The sequence below is a fragment of the Tasmannia lanceolata genome, unplaced genomic scaffold (genome assembly GCF_043159265.1).
Source record: "Tasmannia lanceolata isolate RefF3 unplaced genomic scaffold, GAP_Taslan_0.1 ptg000025l, whole genome shotgun sequence".
Classification (NCBI taxonomy): Eukaryota; Viridiplantae; Streptophyta; class Magnoliopsida; order Canellales; family Winteraceae; genus Tasmannia; species Tasmannia lanceolata.
Window position 1 is genome coordinate 10,753,307 of NW_027518702.1, and position 22,440 is coordinate 10,775,746.

Sequence of the window (22,440 nt, forward strand, 5' to 3'; positions counted from 1 at the left end):
TACCATGTTTTGATAATTGAGCTAACTCATCTTGTCTTTTATTTTTTAAACAGTTGTGAAATATTATTACATTTCTCTTCCCAAAAAGCCCTTTGAAGCCAATTAAAAAGGAAAAGACGTGTTGAGTTTGTGTGATTATTAAAACATGGTACCGCTAAAATCAAGGTACAACCAATTTACACTGTGGCCCAACAAGTGAACGGTTTGGATCATCTTATGACGTGGGCCCACTGTACTTTTTGAAAAAAAAACAGAGTGTGATGCTATGTCCCACTCTATGTTTTGGGGCCCTCCATATTTGACTGTTGTGATTATACTATAAAGCTATTGGATATTTTCTTTTCCCTAAAATCGGACTCTAATAAATTCGCACCCCTGTAGGATAATTCGCACCACTTTAGTGTGAATTGACGCAAAAAGCGTTAAAGTCTACCACATACGCTCTTTTACAGGGGTGCGAATTATCATCATACAGGGCGTGCAAATTTATAATTACCCGATAAAATTTGAAGGATTTTATGATGGAAGTGATATATCCACCCAATTTTCTTCCCCGGGGCACCCCCTCTAGTCTAATTTTTACAGTACAATTGGGTGGCGCGGGAAGAAAAGGGAGCGAATATATTATTCTCGTTGTGGTATTGTTTCTCCATGTTTTGATAGTGGCACTCCTCACCTAGTTAAAAACTGTTATAATCGGCCAAAAGATACCAATCTGACTATGTTGGTGCGGCCAATAACTGCATCTCATGGAGCTCTCACAGAAATACATCTCATAGAATTATTTCCCTAATAAAATTCTTTTTTTTTATTGGTGATAAAATTCCTCAAGCAGAAAATCTTATCATCGGAAATCTACAACTCTCAACTCTCATGTACATTTCCTTATACCATTTTCCTCGTAAAATTTTCAATACAAAAAATTCTGTAAATGTGAAATCTAGAAAACTATCTTTTTGGCTAAATAACTAAGCCAGTTCCAACCAAAGCATGATGTAATAGAAGCAATGCATCTACTAAGGCCTGTTTGGATTGCATAAATTATTTAGAAAAGTTTGGAAAGAAAGAAGTATTTCTAAAATTTCCTATTAATTTAAAAATCAAAAGATTAGTTGAACCAACCCTATTCAATTTTAATTTTGAGGGACGTTCAATCTATGATGATATCCACTCTAAATTAAACAAACTCATATGACTTCCCCACAAATTGTAAAAAGAAAAAAAAAATCTGAGAATTTTTTTCCCTCTAGGCTCCGTTTCTCTTGACGTAAAATTTGTTTTATGTTAATTTTTACAACATAAAACAAATTTTATGTCCATTTTTACATCGGAAGAAACTGCAGCTACCATGAAAAATAAATCGGTGTCTCGAAGTGGAGATGAGGGTGACTGGGTGAGGTCACTAAAAATCGGGAAACAAAATCCAGGAAGCTTATGATGAGAAGTTGCTAAAAATTGGGAAACAAAAAACTCTAATCAAAATTACTGGCGGAATCAGAAACAAAAATCTTTCTAGTTCTGATTAGAGTTTTTTGTTTCCGGATTTTTAGCAACTTCTCGTCACCATAGACTAGTTTCCAGGATTTTGTTTCCTATTTTTAGCGACTTCACCCTCATCTCCACTTGGAGACGCCAATTCATCATGAAAAAATATTCCTGGCAGCCAGACATGGCCAAAATCTTTTTCTTGCAATCCAAACAGAAACCAGTAGAGAAACATAGTTTGGGTTTAATTGCATTTGTATTATAAATAATCAACATTGAAGAATACAAGCATCTCTCATAAACTCTCACCACCATTTTGACACCCCCTTTATTGTTGAAAAAGCAAAGGAGAGTGCTTCTTCACCATCCACTGTACATGGCAACAACCTGAAAATCTCCACATCTCACCTCACTGATTACTGAGAGCTCTTCCCACAAGATATCTATTTATATTAAAAAAAAAGGGAAAATGAATGGGAAAATAGGAAAGAAAAGAAAAACCCACCATCTGAAAACCGATCCCCTCAACTTTTGCAGGCAATGCTCTCGTAGAATAAGATATATCCATGGTCGGTATTGCTCGAATACTCCTGGGTGGACCCAAAAAATGTCTGAACCGCCGATTCATCAATCATCTCAACATTTTCATCATCGAAGAACAGCCAGTGGTTGTGGCTCTTCACAAGGCTGACATAGTGACCATGGTTTGGCCCGCTTCCCACGTGGACTACAACTGCGAAGAGGCTATATTCAGAGTCTGCATCTTCCATGGTGTTGCTCAATTTCAGCTCTAGAGGGAACACCACGCGGTATGATAGTTTCTTATACCGACCGAGTTGCTCTATGTATTTGAAACGCTTTAGATGGATAACCAGGATATATGGTGGTTTCTTTATCTTCATCCTCTTCTGGGCTTCCTGCAAGCTGCAATGAGGAAAGAAGACATGAATCATAAAATGGTAACTGGTAAGTGATCTTTCAAGAAAATCGATAGGAAGATCACTTGGGGGAGAATATCAAAGTTCGAAAAATATGACTGGGCCTCTTTCAGATTAAATGGAATAAAGCAGCTCGACAAGAACCTATCCCTGGAGCTAACATAATATAACCCAATTGTGACATTGTAGAATAAGCTAAGCTTCTCTTAGTGTCTCTTTGAGCAAGAGCCAGAGTAGCTCCAGAGTTTCAAAATGCGGATGCGGGTCAAAACACGGCCAAAGCAAACCCTAGTAGACTTGGCACGACACAATCGAATACTCGGCTGATGCAGTCATAAAGTGCGAAAGTCAAAGGAGTTTTAATTGACTTTGTAGGGCAAAACACGGACTCGGACATGAACGCAGCCAAAACAAAAGGGAGTTGACTATTACACCAATCAAAGAAATGAGATTCATTATGTAAGGTATAACTATGAAAAGAGGAAGAAGTTGAGCGACAAGAAAAAATTCCCGCTGCTACCATGTCCAAACAAAAGCTCAAAACTTGTAGCTCTATCAGCCAACAAAACCATAATTGTAACGGTATAAGCCAGAGGCAGAAATGTTGAAGGCAGGTTTTTCTTTTGAAAAGAGAAGAAAAACTGAAATCTTATGTAGATGTAGGAGACTACCATCAATCAATCACACAGGATAAATCAGAGCTTATATAATGAGAGAGAAGGTACCTGCAGCATTTGTCGCAGAAAAACTTATCCTCAGCGTTCAAAGTCTCAGTGGAACTGAAATTTTTGAGGCAGCTCGTGATTGAACTATTTTGTTCGATATCCAGGCTTAAGTCTAAAAATGTTTCATCCCTTGCTGTTACTGTTTCGCACCGTAAGCATCTCGTTTCATTCGTCAGTATACCCTGGACCAGGCATCAAAAGTTGATTATAGAAACAACTAAACAAAACAAAAATGGGTGAGAAGGAAACAACACAAAATATCATCACTTCTCATCCACTATTATAAAAAAAATACAGAAAACAAGTTATTACCACATGTGAGCAACTAGTGAGAACATAGGTAGGAGTGGGTCAAGCCGATTAACCTGAAAAATTTTGTGAACCCAGGTAACAAGTGGCTCTTTCTGAACGCCGTTAGCTAGAGTAGTACGTGACCCATTTGCAATCTTTTTTAATGGTGATGAACTCTCTGGAGAATCTTTTGAAGCTTTGCTCTCTTTCTCGAGGATGTCAACAAGCTCATTAAGCAGAAAATTCAAAAATTCATGAGCATCCTACAAAACAGATAAGAAGTTCCATTAGTCAGATAATATGAGTAAATCATGCAAAGGTCTCATTGCCAAGTAACAGGCACTTTAGCATGTTCTTTATCGTCTTAGAAACACGCATCCATGTCCATTGTCCATGTGAAATAGATACCTGGTGCATGTAACTGCGGAAAAGCTCATTTTGTTTCTTCACTCTTTGTACGAAACGCTTTGGAGCAATAACACCTGTTTTCTTTTTCTGGGAATTTATCTGCAGACAGCAACACCAAACAATGATGTCGGCAAAGACATGTACCAACTAGTAATGCTAACTATTATGACTGATAATGTGTGTGCATGTGCGTGCGCGCGCGCGTGCATCTGAAATCATGCTTGTGCTTGTACTAAAACCCATCTATTTAGATAACATATGAAATAAAGGATGAAGGAGAGGCTTAATCATATAGCACAATACTTTGATTTAGATAGTACATTTGAACTCAACGATAACAAGTATGAATCAACTTCTATGAGAAAAAAAGGGCGGCCCAGTGCACGAGGCTCCCGCCATTGCGGGGTCTGGGGACGGCAATACTTTGATTTAGATAGTACATTTGAGATCAACGATAACAAGTATGAATCAACTTCTATCAAACAACATATTACATAAAAAAAATCTTTCTGACGGAGGAGCAGTTACGAACTCATGAAGATTTTTTTTAAAAAAAAAAATCTCGTAGGGGGTTTCAATTTATATATTGTTCTTGGGCTTTTGTTTTGTTTGTGGGCTTTTGTTTTTATCGTGGGCTTTCGTTCAAGCAAGCACATATCTCCATGTCTCTTAAATGATATCATGCCTAAGAATTATGTTACCCTGAGATAAAACCATGTCTACTAACTTTTCAAATGTAATGCGACAACTAAGTAATTGTTAAGCAGTGTTGAAGCCTATTTAAGAAGACCCATGGAAAGTAGAAGCAACATAAGTCCCAGACCTGTAAGATTAATGCAACTAATTTTTACCAATAAAGCTTTTTTACCTGAGTAAATAGATCTGCCAAGCATGTGAAAAGATTCTCTTCTACATCTCCAAGATTCTTGTTATTTGCAAAATATTCTAGTAATTGTTCCCGAAAAGGGACACAAAAATAAAGAGCCTGCATACGACAATAAAAGCCTGCGTTAGAAATGAACACTGAACACAACATATCAACAACAGATGCAATGTTATCATTAAAAAAAAATATGCTGAGTTACTTCACATTAATACCTAGAAATGCAAAACCACATAATGAAGGTTATGGTAAAGTTGACTTGCTGAAAAAATACTATTTAGACTTCCTGTGTCCCTCAGATTTCCATAAAAGCATTGGAAACAGGCTCTGAGGCCATTAAAAAACAAAAGGCTCTGGTAAGAAGTTGGTTCAATTCTCCCAATACAAATTGTACTACATACTTAGGTGAATTTTTTTATTTTTTTTGTGATCATATCGATCTACACATTATGGACAACCTTGTCTCTTATAATCTATCCCTAACAGTGAAATGGGTACTACCAGTTTGAAAGCTATGCCAAACGATCATCAACATCCAGATACTGGGAACAATTTTAAAGTCTTTCCTCTACAACAGAAAATGCTTTATTGGATTAATCACAAACCTACAGTTTAGTTCTTTTGAAAATGCCAAAACACCACATAAGGGTAACCTAGAGGTCGGAGGTTCAATCCCAGCATACCTATAAAAAAAAAACACCACATAAGGGTCAAGTCTCCAAAGGATTCTCCAATGTATCCAAGGATAACAATTTCAATTGAGTTGGTAAACACCCACAAAACACCAAAGCTACATAGGGATCCCCACACTATCCGTGGCGATGGGCAATGGATTGTAATGTGGTCAAGGGTTTCCTCTACAGTCATGCATAGCACACATCTACTTGGTAATCGAAATTTCTTCTTTTTGAGTCGCGTTTGTAAGTCTTTTGTGCCACTAACATCCATGTAAATGTGACCACACTAGGAGTTGCAATCGAACACCATGCAGTTGCCAATAGGGACTTACTACCTTTTCCTTCCAAAATGCATCAGAGGAGTGATCAAATGGAGAATATGCCTTGAGGATCCAAGGCCCATATGCTCTTATCGAACTCTTGACTTGATATGTGTTGGAATATGTAACTTGCCTAAGGGCATTTAGGACTCTGTACATCCCTTTATGTTTTAGTATAAAGATATGAGTCAGGGGGAGATAACCCTAACTCATTCTATTTTCTCTGTCTAAACTTTCGTCTAACATGGTATCAGAGCCTTAGGGTTTTCTGATCCCTAGGGTTCTCTATCAGCCTCCATCTTCTCCGCCACCCCCCCACTCCCCTCGCTGGGAAACCCAACTTCGAGCCAAGTTTCATCCGAGGCATACCGGCACGCTGTCTTTTTCCTCCTGAGAAGGAAGGAGTTGTTCCCTCCGTCCCTCACGAGTCACGTTTCTCCTCCCCCGCGCAGCAACCCTTCCACACAGGGTGGAAATTATTTTCCAAGAACGAGGATCTGCACCCCCCCAATATTTTCCCACCAAGTCGGAAAACTTTTTCCAGGACCGAGGATTTACACCCCCCAAAAATTTTCCAGGAAAATATTTTCTCACCAACTTGGAAAACCTTTTCCATGAAGTATCTGCACCCCCCCCCCCCCCCCCCCCACAAAATCACTTTCCTGGAAATAAGTTTCCAGGGCTGCGTTTCGCCTTGCACCAGAAATTTTTTTTTCCAGCCCCCAATTCGTAGGTTTGCTGGTAAGCCTCACACCTCAAGTTTTTCAACCCCCATCATTTTTCCTCCTCTTCCTTTCATCCCTTGGTAAACCCTACCACTCTTTTCTCCTTGTTATTATGTGTTAGATCTTCATCTCTTACTCTTACTCTACTTTGATTCTAGTTTGTCTTTGCAGCTCCCCTCTGTGCCTCATGACTTCGATCTTGTCAAACTTCGTCGATGCCCGTCATTCTTGGAGCCGCGTCTAGCTTTCTTGGCGTATCCTAGTTTGCCCACCTATTTTGTTATCTCCTGTTATTCGTCTTGGTTTGGATTGTCTGTTTCTTTCTTGCTTGTTGTTATGGAGGAGGTGCTTGACAATCCTTCCACAGGAGTGGCTCCTGGTGTTCGTCCGACACCCTCTTTGGTGTCTTCTTCGTCATCATCTCTCTCTGTGGATGGATCATTCCCACATATCACTAGTGTTAAGTTGGAGGGGGCAAACTACGTTACTTGGAAAGCAGCCGTCGAGAAGTATCTTATTGCCCGTGGGAAAGCCCACGTCATTCGTCGTGATCCTCCTCCTACGACGGATCCCACCTTTGATCGATGGGAACAGGAGGATGCTCTTGTTTGTACCCTTCTGTGGCAGAGTATGGCCCCTCACGTCTCTGGGCCCTTGATGCTTCTGCCTACTGCGAAACGGATCTGGGATCAAGTTACTCTTCTTTACTCTGGCGTGGTAAACATTAGTCGGATCTGCTCTACCTATTCCGAGTGGGTGCGTTTCCGCCGTGGTGATCTTCCTCTTGCCACCCATTACAGCCAATTCGTTGGCCTCTGTCAGTAGCTCGATGTTTACATGCCGCTTACCACGGATCTCACAGAGGCTGCCCGTCAGAGGGATCATTCCGTGTTGTGCAGTACCTTGAGAGTTTGGGTCCAGAGTACATGCATCTTCGTCAGCAGATTATCGGTTCTGGCGCTATTCCTTCCCTTACTGAGGTTTACTCCCGCGTCCAGCAGTGCTCTCCTGGTGATCCAATGATATCTGTTCCTATTGATGGTTCTGCTCTCGCGACCTATGATGGCAGTACTCGCCCGCCTCGTGGTGGAGCCTCCTCTGGTCGTGCCCGTGGCCGTGCCGGCCGTGGTGGTGGTTGTTATGGTGGTGGACGTGGCCGTTCTTTTTGCACTCACTGTCAGCGCAAGGGACATTATATTGACCATTGCTATACCCTGCATCCCGAGCTTCGTCAGGCACGCTCGGCTCACATGGGTGCTACTACTGCTTCGGCTTCAGATTACGCTCCATCTGCTTATGTTCTTGCACCAGCTGATTCCACCTATACATTATCCCGTGCCGATTATGAGAAGTTCCAACGTCTGCGGCTCAATTCTCGTCCTCCCTCTGCAGGTTTCGCCCAGCCAGGTAGTTCACCCACTGCCCTTCTATCTAGCTCAGGGTCATGGATCATTGACTCTGGCGCATCCAATCACCTGACTGGTAACTCTTTTCCGCTTCATTCTTTTCGCTCTTTCTCGTCTCCCTCTCAGTCTATCACCCTTGCTGATGGGTCCACTACACCTATCACTGGTGTTGGTCATATCTCCTTTCATCTTGCTCTTACCTTATCTTCTATTTTATGTGTACCAAAATCACCATTTAGTTTACTTTCAGTTAGCCAAATTACTAAATCTCTTCACTGTTCTGTCTCATTTTTCCCATCTTACTGTTTATTTCAGGATCTCTCGACTGGGAAGACGATTGGAACCGGTCGTGAGGTAGATGGACTCTATCGTCTTGACTGTCGGCCGCCTAGTGTCTTACATAGCTCTGTGGATACATTTCAGTGGCATTGTCGCCTGGGGCATCCTTCACTTCAGCGGCTGCAGCAGACTTCTCTGGTTCCTGGACCTTTTTTTAGTTTTCAGTGCGAGTCCTGTGAACTCCGGAAGCACCGTCGTGTGTCGTTTCCGTCCCTGATCATTAGTCGAGTGTCTAGTCCATTTGAATTAGTCCATTCTGATGTATGGGGACACTCTAAGGTCGCGTCTACTACTGGCTTTCGGTATTTTATTGTGTTTATTGATGACTTCTCACGCATGACCTGGTTATATTTACTGAAGAGTCGATCCGACGTGTTCTTTGCTTTTCGCACGTTTCATTCTGAAATTAAGAATCAATATAATTGCAATATTAAATGTCTTCGTACTGACAATGCTACAGAATATTTTTCTGCTACTAATGGCTTTCAATCCTATCTCTCCCAACATGGGATTTTACATCAGTCTTCATGTGCGTACACCTCTCAACAGAATGGTGTTGCTGAGAGGAAACTTCGTTATTTGCTTGAAGTAGGTCGCACTCTTCTTTTTCAGATGAGTGTTTCTAAGGCATACTGGAGTGATGCCCTTCTCACGGCGTGTTTCTTAGCAAATCGCCTTCCTTCCTCTGTCTTAGAGAGTGCCTCTTCTTTCGAGATTTTATCTCCTAGTAAGGAACAGTTTCCTCTGACACCTCGTGTATTTGGATGCGTTTGTTTTGTTCATCACCTTGGACCTGGCCGTGACAAACTCGATCCCCGGTCTGAGCGTTGTGTCTTTCTGGGGTATTCCCTTACGCAGAAAGGCTATCGTTGCTATAGCCCTCGTCTGCGTCACTGGTTTGTCTCAGCCGATGTTACGTTCTTTGAGTCTTAGGCATTCTTCCAACATGACGCGGCATCTTTCACCCCTTCTCTCGAGTACGAGGTCTCGCTTCCCTTACCAGATCTACCTACTTCTTCTGCCACGTTGGAGAAGCCAACTCCACCTAAAATTACACAGCAGTATCAGCGGCGCCAAGTTACAAATAGGTCTCTTCTACCTCCTCTCGCACAATCATCTTCTGAGCCGATGATCCCTCTCTCCCGATCTCAGGTATCTTCTCTTCCGCCTTCCTCTGTTGTTTCTGATTCTCCTATTGCATCTCGTATGAGATCCTGTTCCACTGCACATCCTATTTCGAGTTTTGTTTCTTATGATAAGCTCACCAGTACCTTCCAGAGCTTTGTTTCCTCCTTGTCTTCTATGTCTTTACCACAGTCAGTGGCTGAGGCTCTTGACCATCCTGGCTGGCGTGATGCTATGAACCTAGAAATGGGCGCTCTTCATAGTAATGATACATGGGATCTGGTTTCTCTACCCCCTAGTGCCCGTCCTGTTGGTTGTCGGTGGGTTTTCTCCATCAAATACCTCCCTGATGGTACTGTCGAGCGCTTAAAAGCACGGTTAGTCGCGAAAGGATACACTCAAACTTTTGGTGTTGACTACACTGAGACCTTCAGTCCCGTTGCGAAAATTCCCTCTGTCAGTGTGCTCCTGTCTCTTGCTGTTAATCATAGTTGGCCCCTTCATCAACAGGATGTGAAGAATGCCTTCCTCCATGGCGACTTGACTGAGGAGGTGTATATAGAACAACCACCAGGGTTTGTTGCTCAGGGGGAGACTTCCTCCTACTGTGTCGCCTACGCAAGTCACTCTATGGCCTCAAACAATCTCCGCGTGCGTGGTTTGGGAGATTCAGTGAGGCAGTCATGCGCTTTGGCATGAAACAATGCACAGTGGATCACTCAGTCTTCAGTTATCACTCTTTAGCTAGGTGTATTTTGTTGATAGCTTATGTGGATGACATAATCATCACAGGGAGCAATTCACAAGGTATACAACGTTTGAAAACCTTCTTGCAAAAGGAATTCTCTACTAAGGATTTGGGTCAGCTCAGGTATTTCTTGGGGATAGAGGTTACTCGTTCTTCTAGAGGCTTGTTCCTATCACAGAGAAAGTATGTCTTGGACTTGCTAAAAGAAACAGGCAATCTTGGAGTCAAACCAGCTTCTGCACCCATGGATCCTAATGTGAAACTCATTCCAGAAGAAGGAGAGTTGTTGGAGGATCCTGGCAGGTATCGCAGGCTTGTTAAACTTATATATCTCACGGTTACTCGGCCAGATATTTCATATGCTGTTGGAGTTGTCAGTCAGTATATGAGCTCTCCACGTACTTCTCACTGGGCACGGTGACACAAATTCTCAAGTATTTGAAAGGGGCTCCAGGGAAGGGATTGATGTTCAAAAGACATGGCCATATGAAAGTTGAAGGCTTCTCTGATGTAGATTGGGCTGGATCCCCAGCAGATAGACGGTCCACCACTGGGTATTGTACATTTGTAGGTGGCAATCTTGTTTCATGGAAGAGTAGGAAGCAGGATGTTATAGCTAAGTCCAGTGCAGAGGCTGAATACAGGGCAATGGCACAGACAAGCACGGAACTTATTTGGCTACGTTCACTTCTTTTTGAAATTGGCTTCATTTCATCTTCTCCTTCGCAGCTTTATTGCGACAACAAAGCTGCAATATACATTGCCAACAATCCAGTCTTCTATGAGCGCACCAAGCATATTGAAGTGGACTGTCATTTTATCCGTCAAAGAATCTAGAAAAGAGAGATTTGCACTGTGTTTACTCGGTCAGGGGACCAATTAGCTTATATGTTTACAAAGTCCTTAAATAAGTCAAAATTGAGTGATATATGTAACAAGCTAGGAATGTATGATATCTATATTCCAGCTTGAGGGGGAGTGTTGGAATATGTAACTTGCCTAAGGGCATTTAGGACTTTGTACATCCCTTTATGTTTTAGTATAAAGATATGAGTCAGGGGGAGATAACCCTAACTCATTCTATTTTCTCTGTCTAAACTTTCGTCTAACAATATGTAAAACGAATCAAGAGTCCCTAAGAGACAAACCAAGCTGTTAGTTTCACTTTGCTTAATATTACTCCTAAAACTCATTATCCATACAATGGACCCATCTCCTTCTCTCATAACATTCACATGCTCTCACCCCTCTATGGCTTACTAACTAATATAGGCTTGGAAATACATGACACAACGGTGACTCGCCCCATATTCTTGTACCGAACTATTTACTTGATATGTAAATCAAATCAAGAGTCCCTAAGAGACGGACCAAGTTGTCAATTAAACTTTCCTTGAGATTTCTCCCAAGTCCTAAGACCTTACCCATACGATGGAACCATCACCCATTCTCTTATAGAATTCACATGCTCTCATGCCTCTATGGCTTACTGACAAATTAGGCCCTGAAATGCACGACAGAAAGGTGACTCACTGACGTGGAGCGGGTCCCGGCCAAAGACTATGGGCCTATCTCTTTTAACACTCTTATGCAATAAAGCATATACTAGAGTAGATAATAGCCATATGAGGGGTAGTTTTGTCCTTGGAATATCTAGGCTATAAATAGGCATTTCTTTTATCATTTAACGGAACTTTTGAGAATTTCTAAAAGAATTGAAGAATTTTGGGTTGGAGAGGAAGAAGAATCTGCTGCAAGCAGACCTCGGTGGAATTTCAGGCACGGTATCATGAGTACCTCTGCCTTATTTTTCCGGTTATCTTTTCTCTTGTTGCAAGCAAGATCAATTGAATGAATCCTGTGGTCTTCTTTTCATCCTATGATCACCCTACGTCACTCACCAAACCAAATAACCCCCCCCAAAACTCTCTCTCTCTCTCTCTCTCTCTCTCTCTCTCTCTCTCTCTCTCTCTCTCTCTCTCTCTCTCTCTCTCCACCCTAAATCTAAACTTTGGCTTGTGAAATTGACGAGAAAAAAAAAATAGACCGCCACACATCAACCGAATGTTGAATGCACCTTGGACATTTTAAATTTTCTCGGCACAATTGCGGTAATATTTGAATCGGAAACTATCCCGATTGATTTTCTGCTCTTTGTAACTGGTTACTGCAATCTGAAATTGGTATTTGAATGGATATTTAGTTTTTCCTAAGCAGAATGTAGTAGAACTCATCTCCATTTTGTTAAACTATGGTTTTTTAATTGATTTGAAGTATGAATTTGGTGGTTTTAGTTAAAAATTCTATGCTGAGTTATTTTTTATTCTCCCTCTCTTGTAGACAATAGAGAAGTGTTCTTGACCACGACCTCTTTCGGACACTGCAACAGAACTGACAGGCATGTTGAAGATAAAGGGGGAAGAAAGGGGAATATAGATTTCTTGAGAACCATTGTGGAAGAAGTGGGATCCTCATTCTTGCAGACCCTAAGCCCACCCACTTGTTATATAACTACAGCCTAAAATCAGAAGAAGAAGAGGTGGAATCCTGAGAAAATCAAATATTCAAATCCCATTAATACTACTTTTCTTTTTCTTGACATGGTAACAACACCCATAACACTAATACTATTAAATGAATTCCCATTAATGTCATTTTTGGTTATTAGCTTATTGCAATCTAATCAGACCACAGTCTGTCCTGATATGACAGGAAAAGTATGTAAGAGAGCAGTCGATTTCAAAGCATAATTTTCAATGCAGTATACATATAGTATGCATTCATTTGTCATTTATAATACCACATTGCTCAACCAAAAAAAAAAAATCAGTCTGCAGAAAAAAAATTCATGACAAATCAAATATAAATAGACTCAATAGCTACCAAATCACGTTGAAGACATAAACCACTTGAATAAAATGTTACATGCCTAGATGGGTTCCACTTAGAGTAGAATGAATTACTTTATATTTTGTGGAATTTTCTCTCTAGTTGTTTGGTATGGATAGAAGTCTTAGAGATAAGGGTTATGTAGATTGGCTTGGGTAGGAGTTTTAGAGGAAATGATCGAGTGGGTTTTCTATAAATAACATGTAAGTAGTCTTATTTCAAAGGGAAAAAAAAAAGAAAAAGGCTTGGATTGGAGTTTTAGAGGAAATGATCAAGTGGGTTTTTTATAAATAACATGTAAGGAGGTCAAAAGGCTGATCTTCCCTATAAGAAGATCAATCTCGTTGCGAACCGATTTGGGTTAATAACGTAAAACCTAAAAAAACATATGGCCACATAGAGATCCATTAAAAACACCCTAAAGACAATAATGGATTTCATGAGAAGCATAATGCAATCAGAATCATAAGAAAGAATAACAAGAGAATATTTCCAATCAATCCAACATGGAGGGATTAAAAATTGAAGAAATAGAAAGGGATTAGATCTGATTTTGATCCAAACCTGTAAAACACTGTTACAATAACAAGTGTTTCCGAAATTCTCAAGGCCGAAATATCTCTCTCCTTCAGGGAACTGCTCGCCTAGGGCCTTCTCGAGTTTCGACCCCGCAGCACCCATGAAAAAAGAAACGAGAGATTTTATTTTCTAGGGTTTTGTCTCTATGGAATAGTGCAAAAGAAAAGAGAGATATTATTTTCTAGGGTTTTGTGGGGAAGAGGAAATGGGGTAAAAGGAGTGTGGGATTTATTGTGTTGTTGGTTGTGGAAGTAAGAAAGAAGAGTGGGAAATATTATGGGCGATGCTAATCTATCTGCCAACCTTTCTTCCTTCTCACAGGTTTAAGTTGACCACAGTACAATACAATACAAATACAGACGTGTATAATTCTTTGGGACTTATATCCGCACTAGAATGTCTTGATAATGGCAACCCTGACCCGGGTGCAACTCGGGTCGGGTCGGGTCGGGTCGGGTCGAATGTGGATACCTACTCTTTGTTTGGTTGCCAGTATTACATCGAAGTTCAGAGAGACTCCCCAACAAGGTTTTAAATTTCGGTTTCGGTACCTATTTCGGACCCCACCGAAATCGGAAATTTGGGACTGAAATTCTGAAATTTCGGCCAAAATTTTGTAACATTTATTTATTTATTTTAAAATGCTATTTTCTCGAAATTTCGGACCAAAATTCCGAAATTTGGTATTTCACGAAATATCAAATTTCGGGAAATTTCGGTTTCGGTCCCCACCGATTTCGGTCGAAATTTAAAACCATGCTTCCCAACATGTTTCAGATATTGTTATTACTCGTTTACACATGTGACACTCTTGTCCTCACTTCTCTAACTCGAATCAAATTCTACCGATGATAAAGTGATTATTTATACTTCAACACTCCGCGCGGGTGTGGACACTTTTTTTGGGTTGGTCTTACACGTGGGTTTTTTAAACGAGGAGTTGCAAGCTTTGAACCCAAAATAATTTAGATGGGCAACACTCAACAGCCTAAATAGGTCGTGCCCCAAAAATCATTTCCATAGGTTGATCCTAACCATCCATAGAGGGTTAGGATCAACCCTCTAAATTTCAGATTGGAGGGTCAGGATCAACCAATGGAAATAATTTTTGGGGCACGACCTATTCAGGCTGTGGCTCATCTAATGGACGGTTTGGATCATCCTATGGTACGGGCCGTATAAGAGTGTGATCATCAAAATACAGTAGTGCTGATAACATTTCCCTTTCATCAATCAAAGTATATAAAGGAAAAAGAGAGTTATCCACATTATTTCAGAGAGAGGGAGAAGAGAGGAATGTTGGGATTACTCTCATTACCTTCGCCTTCAGGCATTTCTTTATCTTTTCCAAAAATCTACTCTCCAAATCCAAAACCCTTTTCTTCATTCCATGGAATCCAAATCCAGCATTTCTGTATCCCTCTCCGAATTTCGTCTGTTCGTAGAAATCCTTCAGAATCAGTAGTAATGATGGCTAAAAGAGAGGAAGAACTCAAAGAAATCCGAGCCAAAACCACTGAAGAAATCAACGAGGAAGTTATCGATCTTAAAGGAGAACTCTTTATGCTCCGATTGCAAAAATCCGCGCGAAACGAGTTCAAAAACAGCGAGTTCAGTCGCATGCAAAAGAGGGTTTGTGTTTCTAGGGTTTTTTTTTTAATTTTTTTTTAAGATTGCATTTTCTATTTCTTTGATTGTTTGCTTGATTTTGGTTTCTGGAATTTAGATTTCTTTTCGTGTTTAATAGCAATCTAGTTGTCTTGAATGCATGCAATCTTGTTTTGAGAATTTCTTTGGATTTTCATGAGTATTTGTGTAATTTTTTGGATTTTTAAGAAAATAGTAGGATTTAAGAGTTTGGAGAATAGTTACGAGGGTGAGAAATGAATTTGGGAAGCGAAACGTGAAACGAAAATAGGGAAAGGGGGAAAAAATAGAGGAGAAATGAGAAACAGGAAAACGATAGAAAATCATATTGTTTTAAACTCCCTCGCAACGGAGTCGACTCTCGACTCCCGTTTACCTTGGCCGCATTCCGTGTTGCGCCGCATCCTTGTTCCGCGTTTTGCCCTACAGAGTCAATAAAAACATAGGATTGTTGCGTTTGATCATGTATACATGTAGTGGTAGTTTGATATTTCTGTGGTGTTTTTCATGTTTTTTAGACATTTGCCACTTAGTAGGGATAGCTTATTCATTCTTGTTATTTTTTCATGTCCATTTTATGCATATGCCATTTAGGTGGGGTAATTAGGTAAATTCTCATTTAATTGGCTATAAATAGCCCATTTCCCCACCAACTGGGAATTAGCTCTCATTTGATTTTGAATATAAAATTTGAATTTGATGTTTTGGATCTTAGATCTAGAGTTAGAGCTTGGTATGTTGGAGGGAAAACCTCATGAAGAGGATTGCTTATGGAATTTTCATCCAAATTAGAGAAGCCATTGATCTTGCTATTCAAGATCATCTTCTTCCTCATCCATTCCTTGATTTGCAAGGAGATCCATGTCTAAGAGAAGCTGAGAATCACCTTGCTCAGCCACTTCTCATTTGTTAAAGTATTAAAGAATAAATAACGCCTTTCTCCAACAGCTTAAGCTTTTGGAGTAACTGGTAGTTTCACATCATTTAAAGATTTATCAAAGAAAGAAGAAGAAAATTTCAAGAGTGTTACTGTTCGTGAGACCCTACATGAGGTAGCAGCGAATTTTCACAAGTTCTTTATGTGTGCTTCCTGCTAATCATCAGATCGGTAAGTCCTTATCAATTGCTTAATGCTTGAGGAGGAGGATTGTAAATGAATAGAATGAATTCTCCAAGGTCTGTGAAGAGTTTCATCCCTCGGTTACATGTGGCTGTGAATGAGCCATGTGAGCTACTAATCTGCAGGCTTCAACGTATCTACTCCTTAGATCAGCTAATCTATTAGAGAATCAAGACAGCCAATCACTAGATAACTGATCCACTATCATCTATCATCTGTTGTGTTTTAGCCAATTGTTTCCCATTTACTAGCTCTTGGGTGAAAGCTGTGATAGTGACATTGAAAATTCCACCCAGCCTCATCATTTGTTTTGCAAGTGGAGCAAGTCATCTAATCCCTAGTGTTAATTTCAGCAAAATAAAATCATTACTGTGAAAAATTAAACCTCCTCATCCCAATTTCAGGTTAAATGGAGATCTATAAGAGTCTAATTGCATGAAAGCAACATTCAAAGTCGTGAATGAGCTGCCATGGCTACTCATTAGGTTCTAAAATCCACATTGAAGTCCTCTAGTTGTATCTGATGCTTTGATATTTGAACTTTATTTGCATGTGATACTCCCAACCCTCAATTTTGGCTTGGAAATACTAGGGTAATGAAATGCCTTGGAATGAGTACATTGGATGTATCGACTGTAGTTGAAATATAAGTTCTACTCAGATATTTGATTGCCATTTGGTGTGCTTAGTGAATAGCCGATCCTTAGGCACTCTGGATATGAAATGAGTAGTTTAATTGCTTGAATTTGCTTACAAAATTCAGTCGTACCTGGGTAGAAACAGAGCATAAGCATCGGTGGTTCTTTCCTTAATCAAAGTTAAAGGAAAGTTCTGGTTCCAACCATTGAAAATTCTATTACTTTCAGACCTAACAGATGACTTAATTCTTGCGTGCGATCAAACTTAAGTTGCCAAATATCAAGCCCTGTTAGGTATTAATCGGTAGGGGATGCGATAATGACTTGATTGCCCATTCTGCCGTAGTGCATGTGCCATGGCAGTTACTGGAGACTTAAAAATTGACTATCATTAGACCATTAGACCATTGCGTGCGATCAAACCAGTCACTTTTATCACTTCTTAAATTCTTTGAAAAGTTTTGTCTTGTATCATTTTAGATAGAAGGATTTGGCCCTGAATCCCAAAGGTTTTATTGGCCAGACCTTTCTTCCATTTTTAGGTTTAAGGAACCCAACCTTCATTTAGTTGGGTGAAATTATGGAGATCTCCTGCCCCAGCTAAGGTCCAAGTTTTTGTTGGATGGTGGCTCGCCAAAAAATCAACACTAGAGAATCCTCAATTGAAAAAACTTCAATTGGCCAATAGGTGTGTTATGTGTTTGAAGGCTGAGGAGACTTCCAACTATACTTTTCTCCATCTCTCCCATTCCGATAGCTTGCTACATTATGATTAATGGAAAGGATAAGAGGGTTTGGATCTACTATTCCTCAGGGGTGTTCACTGTCAAATCGTTCTACAATCAAATCACTTCTACTCCTAATGTCTCTAGTATATCCAGGGAGCATCCAGGCTCCCCCGAACGTGCATTTGCTTGGGCGGCCTTCAAAGATAAAATTCTCATGGTGAATCATTTTAGAAACCGCAGAGTCCTTATAGTGGACCACTGTGCGTTTTGCCTGGAGAACGCATGGAGAATGGGGAGACAGTATACGATTTATTCATTCATTGCTGGACAGCTAGAGATATTTGGGGTCGCATTCTATCGAAATTTGGAATTGCTTGGGTTTTTCCTTCAAATGTGGCAGACCTCCTTCAGATTTGGTATTTCTCTCCTTGGTAGGAGAAGTGGAGAGTTCTGTGGAGAGTGGTCCTCTTGGCCAGTATATGGGTGATTTGGAAAGAAAGAGATGCAAGAATTTTCAGAGGCATGTCTAAGAGTCCGCTCCATTTATACATTAAGGTAGTTGCATTAACTATATCGCGGGTGAAAATCTTACCAAGTTTCAGGTTCACCTCATATTCCGACCTGTGGAGATGTTGGAGGTATATTAGCTGTGTTTGCAGAGATATTCACTCCTAGATGAATTCCCTTGACACAGAAAACTAAAGCTCAAGTTCAATGGATCGAGTTTGGGTAACCCAGTGATTGCCGGGGTTGGAGGACTTCTTAGGGATGAGAGAGGATCGATTAGGTGGGCATTCTCAGGCCCAGCAGGAATCACAGATTCCAATGAAGCAGAAGTAAGAGCGGTGCTACATGGTTTTAGGTTGGTGGAAAGTGAACATCTATCTAGATTATTTGTCGAGGTTCACTCTCTTAATGTCATAAGATGGTCGGAGGGCAGTCATCCTTTTCCATGGAGATTTGTGCACTTTATTGAAGAGATAATGGATAAAGCAATGGGTTTTGATGTTTCCTATTGTCATGTAAGGAAATCGGCAAACAGTGAAGCAAATAGGCTAGCTAGATTGGAAGCTCTTACTGAGAACATGGCTTTTTTCCACTTCCTCCTTGATGCGAGATTTTCTTCTTTTTGTATTGTATTTTTCTTTCTTCTATTCTTTGTGCTGACCTTCTCAGTCGGTGTTCTTCTATTCCATTAAAAAAATATTTATTTTATGTAAAAATTTAAAAAATTAATTTCTTATATTAGAAGTATTACAAAATAATAAATAACTTTTAAAAATCATAAAAATGTCAGAATGAACAAAAGAAGATTATATAAATAACACAATTTATACTATTTTATGTATTGAATTATCTGACATGTGTGATAGCACATGCCACTAGGTATTCGATGTTGTTAGACCATTATTTTATTTTATTTTTGCAACGGGGTTTTTATTGTGTATTTGTACTTATTCTAGCACTTCGAGAACTTTTATCGTAAATGTCTTTCATTTGCATATTTTTGCATGCATTTCCGTAATTTTACTGGATTTCTCCTTAAATTTCCGTCCGAAATCGACATGCTTCCATTTTCATCATGGCCAAAATGCACACCGAAACCGAAACCTGAAACCTTGGGGGGGAAGAGAGGGCTCTTCTTGGGGCAGTCTCTGTCCCCTTTGTAAATCTGTTTTTTTGTGTATATTTGTTCTGATTTTCTGTTCTCCATTTTTGTGTTCTTAATGAAGTTTTCTTACCGTTCCCAAAAAAAAAAAAAAAAACTTTTCTTCATCGCTGCAAAAAATAGAAAAAAGTTCACTCTGATATTACCACACCTTGTTGAGATTTGTTCTCAGTTTTGATTGTATTTCTAATAATGTTCATCCCCCAAACCATTATGTTTGTGGGAATAATCAGTCTTTACCTTCTTCTTCTTTTATATGTTTTAAGGGGCAAATGACTTCAGATGTTTGAATGAAATGTTGATTTGTTCTAGTATCTTGCAGGCACTTAGTGGATTAGGCCACTGGAACTACTTAATTATGACATTAGGGATGTTATTCTGATCTTTACAATTAAATCAATTGTTACACGAGTAGGAAATTTTTTTTATATAAATCTTTATTCATAATAGATTTCTGCTATTGATCTTTTGGTTACTGTTGGTAGCGTAACTAAAACCCCTCCTTTGACAAGAAGAATGTATGTAATCTAGGTGACATGATTAGACCTGGTTGTTTGCTCAATAGCTTAGATTTGGATTTCTCTAAATGATGGTTGTTTTCTGTTTCATGAGAGATTGGGAGAATGTCTAATAAGTAACAAACAACAGTCTTGAATTTGAGTCTCTTGAATGAGCTGCGTGCGCTTAATAGGTGTTTTGATATCTATCTGTTAGAATCTCTTACAAACTACTGTAGGATATTAATCTTATGGTTCTAAAAAGGTTTTTGAGTCTTAAACATTATCTACATTCTTCTGAGCATTGATCTTTACTGAAAACAGATTGCTCGTATGCTGACCGTGAAAAGAGAAAGGGAGATTGAGGAAGGAATTAACAGAAGGTTGTCGAGGAAGCTCGACCGGCGGTGGAAGAGAAGCATTGTTGTTAGGCCACCTCCTTCTCTGAGGAAAATGCAAGAGGAGCAAAAGGCAAAAGCAGAAGCAGAAGCAGAAAAATCATCTTGAGCTCATCTACCTTTAATGAATTTTTCAGTCACTACTTCCTGAATTTGTTTTCTGTTTCTATGAAAATACTACTAGTTTTTTGGCACTAGTTTGGAGAGCTTAGTATATAGACTCTTCAATTGAAATTGCATGAAACTGAACCAAACCCTAGGTCCCTAGCTTTCATTTACCAAAGTGGGATTATCTGATATGGAATTATTTCTATGATATGAGTCCTTTGAAATTTGCCTTGGATGGGTTTGGAAACAACCTGTGTCTGTGCAATGGATCAATGAGATTTCAACTTCCTACTACTTATCGATGTTGAGGATACATATTAGGGACCATTTGATGGGTACTAGGGGCACCTTAAGAAAAGGTAAACGTTGGAAAAAGAAGAGGAAGGAAAGGTCCACGTCTAGACATAGAGTGGGCAGCGACTGGTGGGGAAGTGTTGTCAGGGGTCGTAGACATGATATGGTCAGTGGGAACTTGTGTTTAGATGCTCAAAGTAATTAAGCTTCCTTTAGTTGGCTATGTTTCTTTTCTATCTAGTACTCCTGGGAAAGTGCTGCGTGAAGCAATGGGGGCCTTAGACATGATATGGTGAGTGGGAACCTGTACCAATACCTAGAGGAAAAGGACCTATGGGGTGAGTGGGTTTACACAGTGAAGTATGAGGCTGATAAATCTATGTAGAGATACAAGGAGCAATTCTTGGTCATTGATTACCAGGAGACATTTACACCTGTGATGAAGATGAACTCAATTCTCAGTACTTTCCGGTCTTGAAACAAATGTATCTTGGTCTTTGCCTCAATTGTATGTAAAAATTTCTTCCCTCCATAGAGATGTGCAAGAGGTTTACAGATGAATCCAGGTAGATTCAGATTTGTAAGCAGTGAGGGAAAGGTATGTGAAGTGAACAAAGCTCTATATGGACCAAAATAGTCTACATGGGCTTGGTTTGAGAGGTTTAGTGGTGCTCTTAAGATTGGACAAAGCATATCATCGAAGTGGAGGGTCAACCTTATATTAAAACAAAGAGCAGGGTGGGGCCCAACATTTTACACCCATGCATGATGCATAGCATGGGCCAAGAATGCTAGTATTCTCGATATGGGAATCCATCCTAGCAAACAAAAAAGCATTCTACTCAGCTTTAGAGATGATCAATCGACACAAATTCCAGGAAACAATGCCTGTGTATTACGTACTCTCTCAAGATGGGAACTCAACATTTTACACCCTTACATTTCTGGACTCGTGCCTCTATAAATCATAATTAGTCATAAAGCACGTATTTTTGCATGAATAATGTTCGCATGTAGCTATGGTTTTAAATTTCGACCGAAATCGACGACACTGAAATCGACCAAAACCGAAACGGTCATTTATTTCGGCCGAAATTTCGGTTTTTCTGAAATTTGACAAAAAAAAAACTGTTTTTTATATTAATTTAATATTTTACCAAAATTTCGGCCGAAATTTAATATTAAATAAAATATTGGTTTCGGGTTATGTACCAGATTTCGACCGAAATTTCGAAATTCCAGGGTCGGAAACCTGTACCGAAACCGAAATTTTAAACCTTGCATGTAGCACATGCCATTTTTCTTCTATTAATTAATGGGAAACGGAACTTTTGGGGTCATCAGTGTGAAATCAAGATTGTTGATAGTATAGAACATAGCGAGGGTGGCCCACATGATCTTGGTCCCATTATCAATGAACATTACACAATTAAAATAAGGCACCGTTTGGATTGCAAGAAAAACCTTCCTGATGGAAAAATTTTCTTGGAATTTTTCTTTTTTTCTACAATTTAGAGAGAAATGATACAATTATGGTTAATATAAAGGGATATTATCATAAATTGATGGCACCTTTAAGTAAAAATTGAATAGGGTTCTTTCAAATCGTCGTTTTCTTGTGTTAAAAGTAGCAAATTTTAGAAATACTCTTTCCTTTCCTAACTTTTCCTAACTTTTCCAGAAAATTCCTGCAATCCAAACAAGGCCTAGGAATACAAAAATCAAAGATTTTCTTTTTCTTGGTGGAATTCTAAATGAGACTTGATGGATCAAGAGCCTAGGATCATCTGGTCAAGGCATTTC

At 39.7% G+C, this 22,440-nt stretch overlaps 2 protein-coding genes across 2 annotated transcripts; one reads left to right on the top strand and one right to left on the bottom strand.

The window, feature by feature from the left end:
* Nucleotides 1-1,722: 1,722 nt before the first annotated feature.
* Nucleotides 1,723-13,825, bottom strand: LOC143857696 (ubiquitin carboxyl-terminal hydrolase 3). Its single transcript, XM_077368134.1, has 6 exons — nt 13,524-13,825; nt 4,716-4,832; nt 3,848-3,946; nt 3,514-3,702; nt 3,149-3,330; nt 1,723-2,409 (listed from the first exon to the last, which is right to left on the bottom strand). The coding sequence occupies exons 1-6, from the start codon at nt 13,638-13,640 to the stop codon at nt 2,010-2,012; spliced, it is 1,104 nt and encodes a 367-aa protein (XP_077224249.1). The 5' UTR covers nt 13,641-13,825; the 3' UTR covers nt 1,723-2,009.
* Nucleotides 13,826-14,795: 970 nt separating this feature from the next.
* Nucleotides 14,796-20,551, top strand: LOC143857742 (Ribosomal L29 family protein). Its single transcript, XM_077368204.1, has 2 exons — nt 14,796-15,170; nt 20,162-20,551. The coding sequence occupies exons 1-2, from the start codon at nt 14,835-14,837 to the stop codon at nt 20,342-20,344; spliced, it is 519 nt and encodes a 172-aa protein (XP_077224319.1). The 5' UTR covers nt 14,796-14,834; the 3' UTR covers nt 20,345-20,551.
* Nucleotides 20,552-22,440: the final 1,889 nt, after the last annotated feature.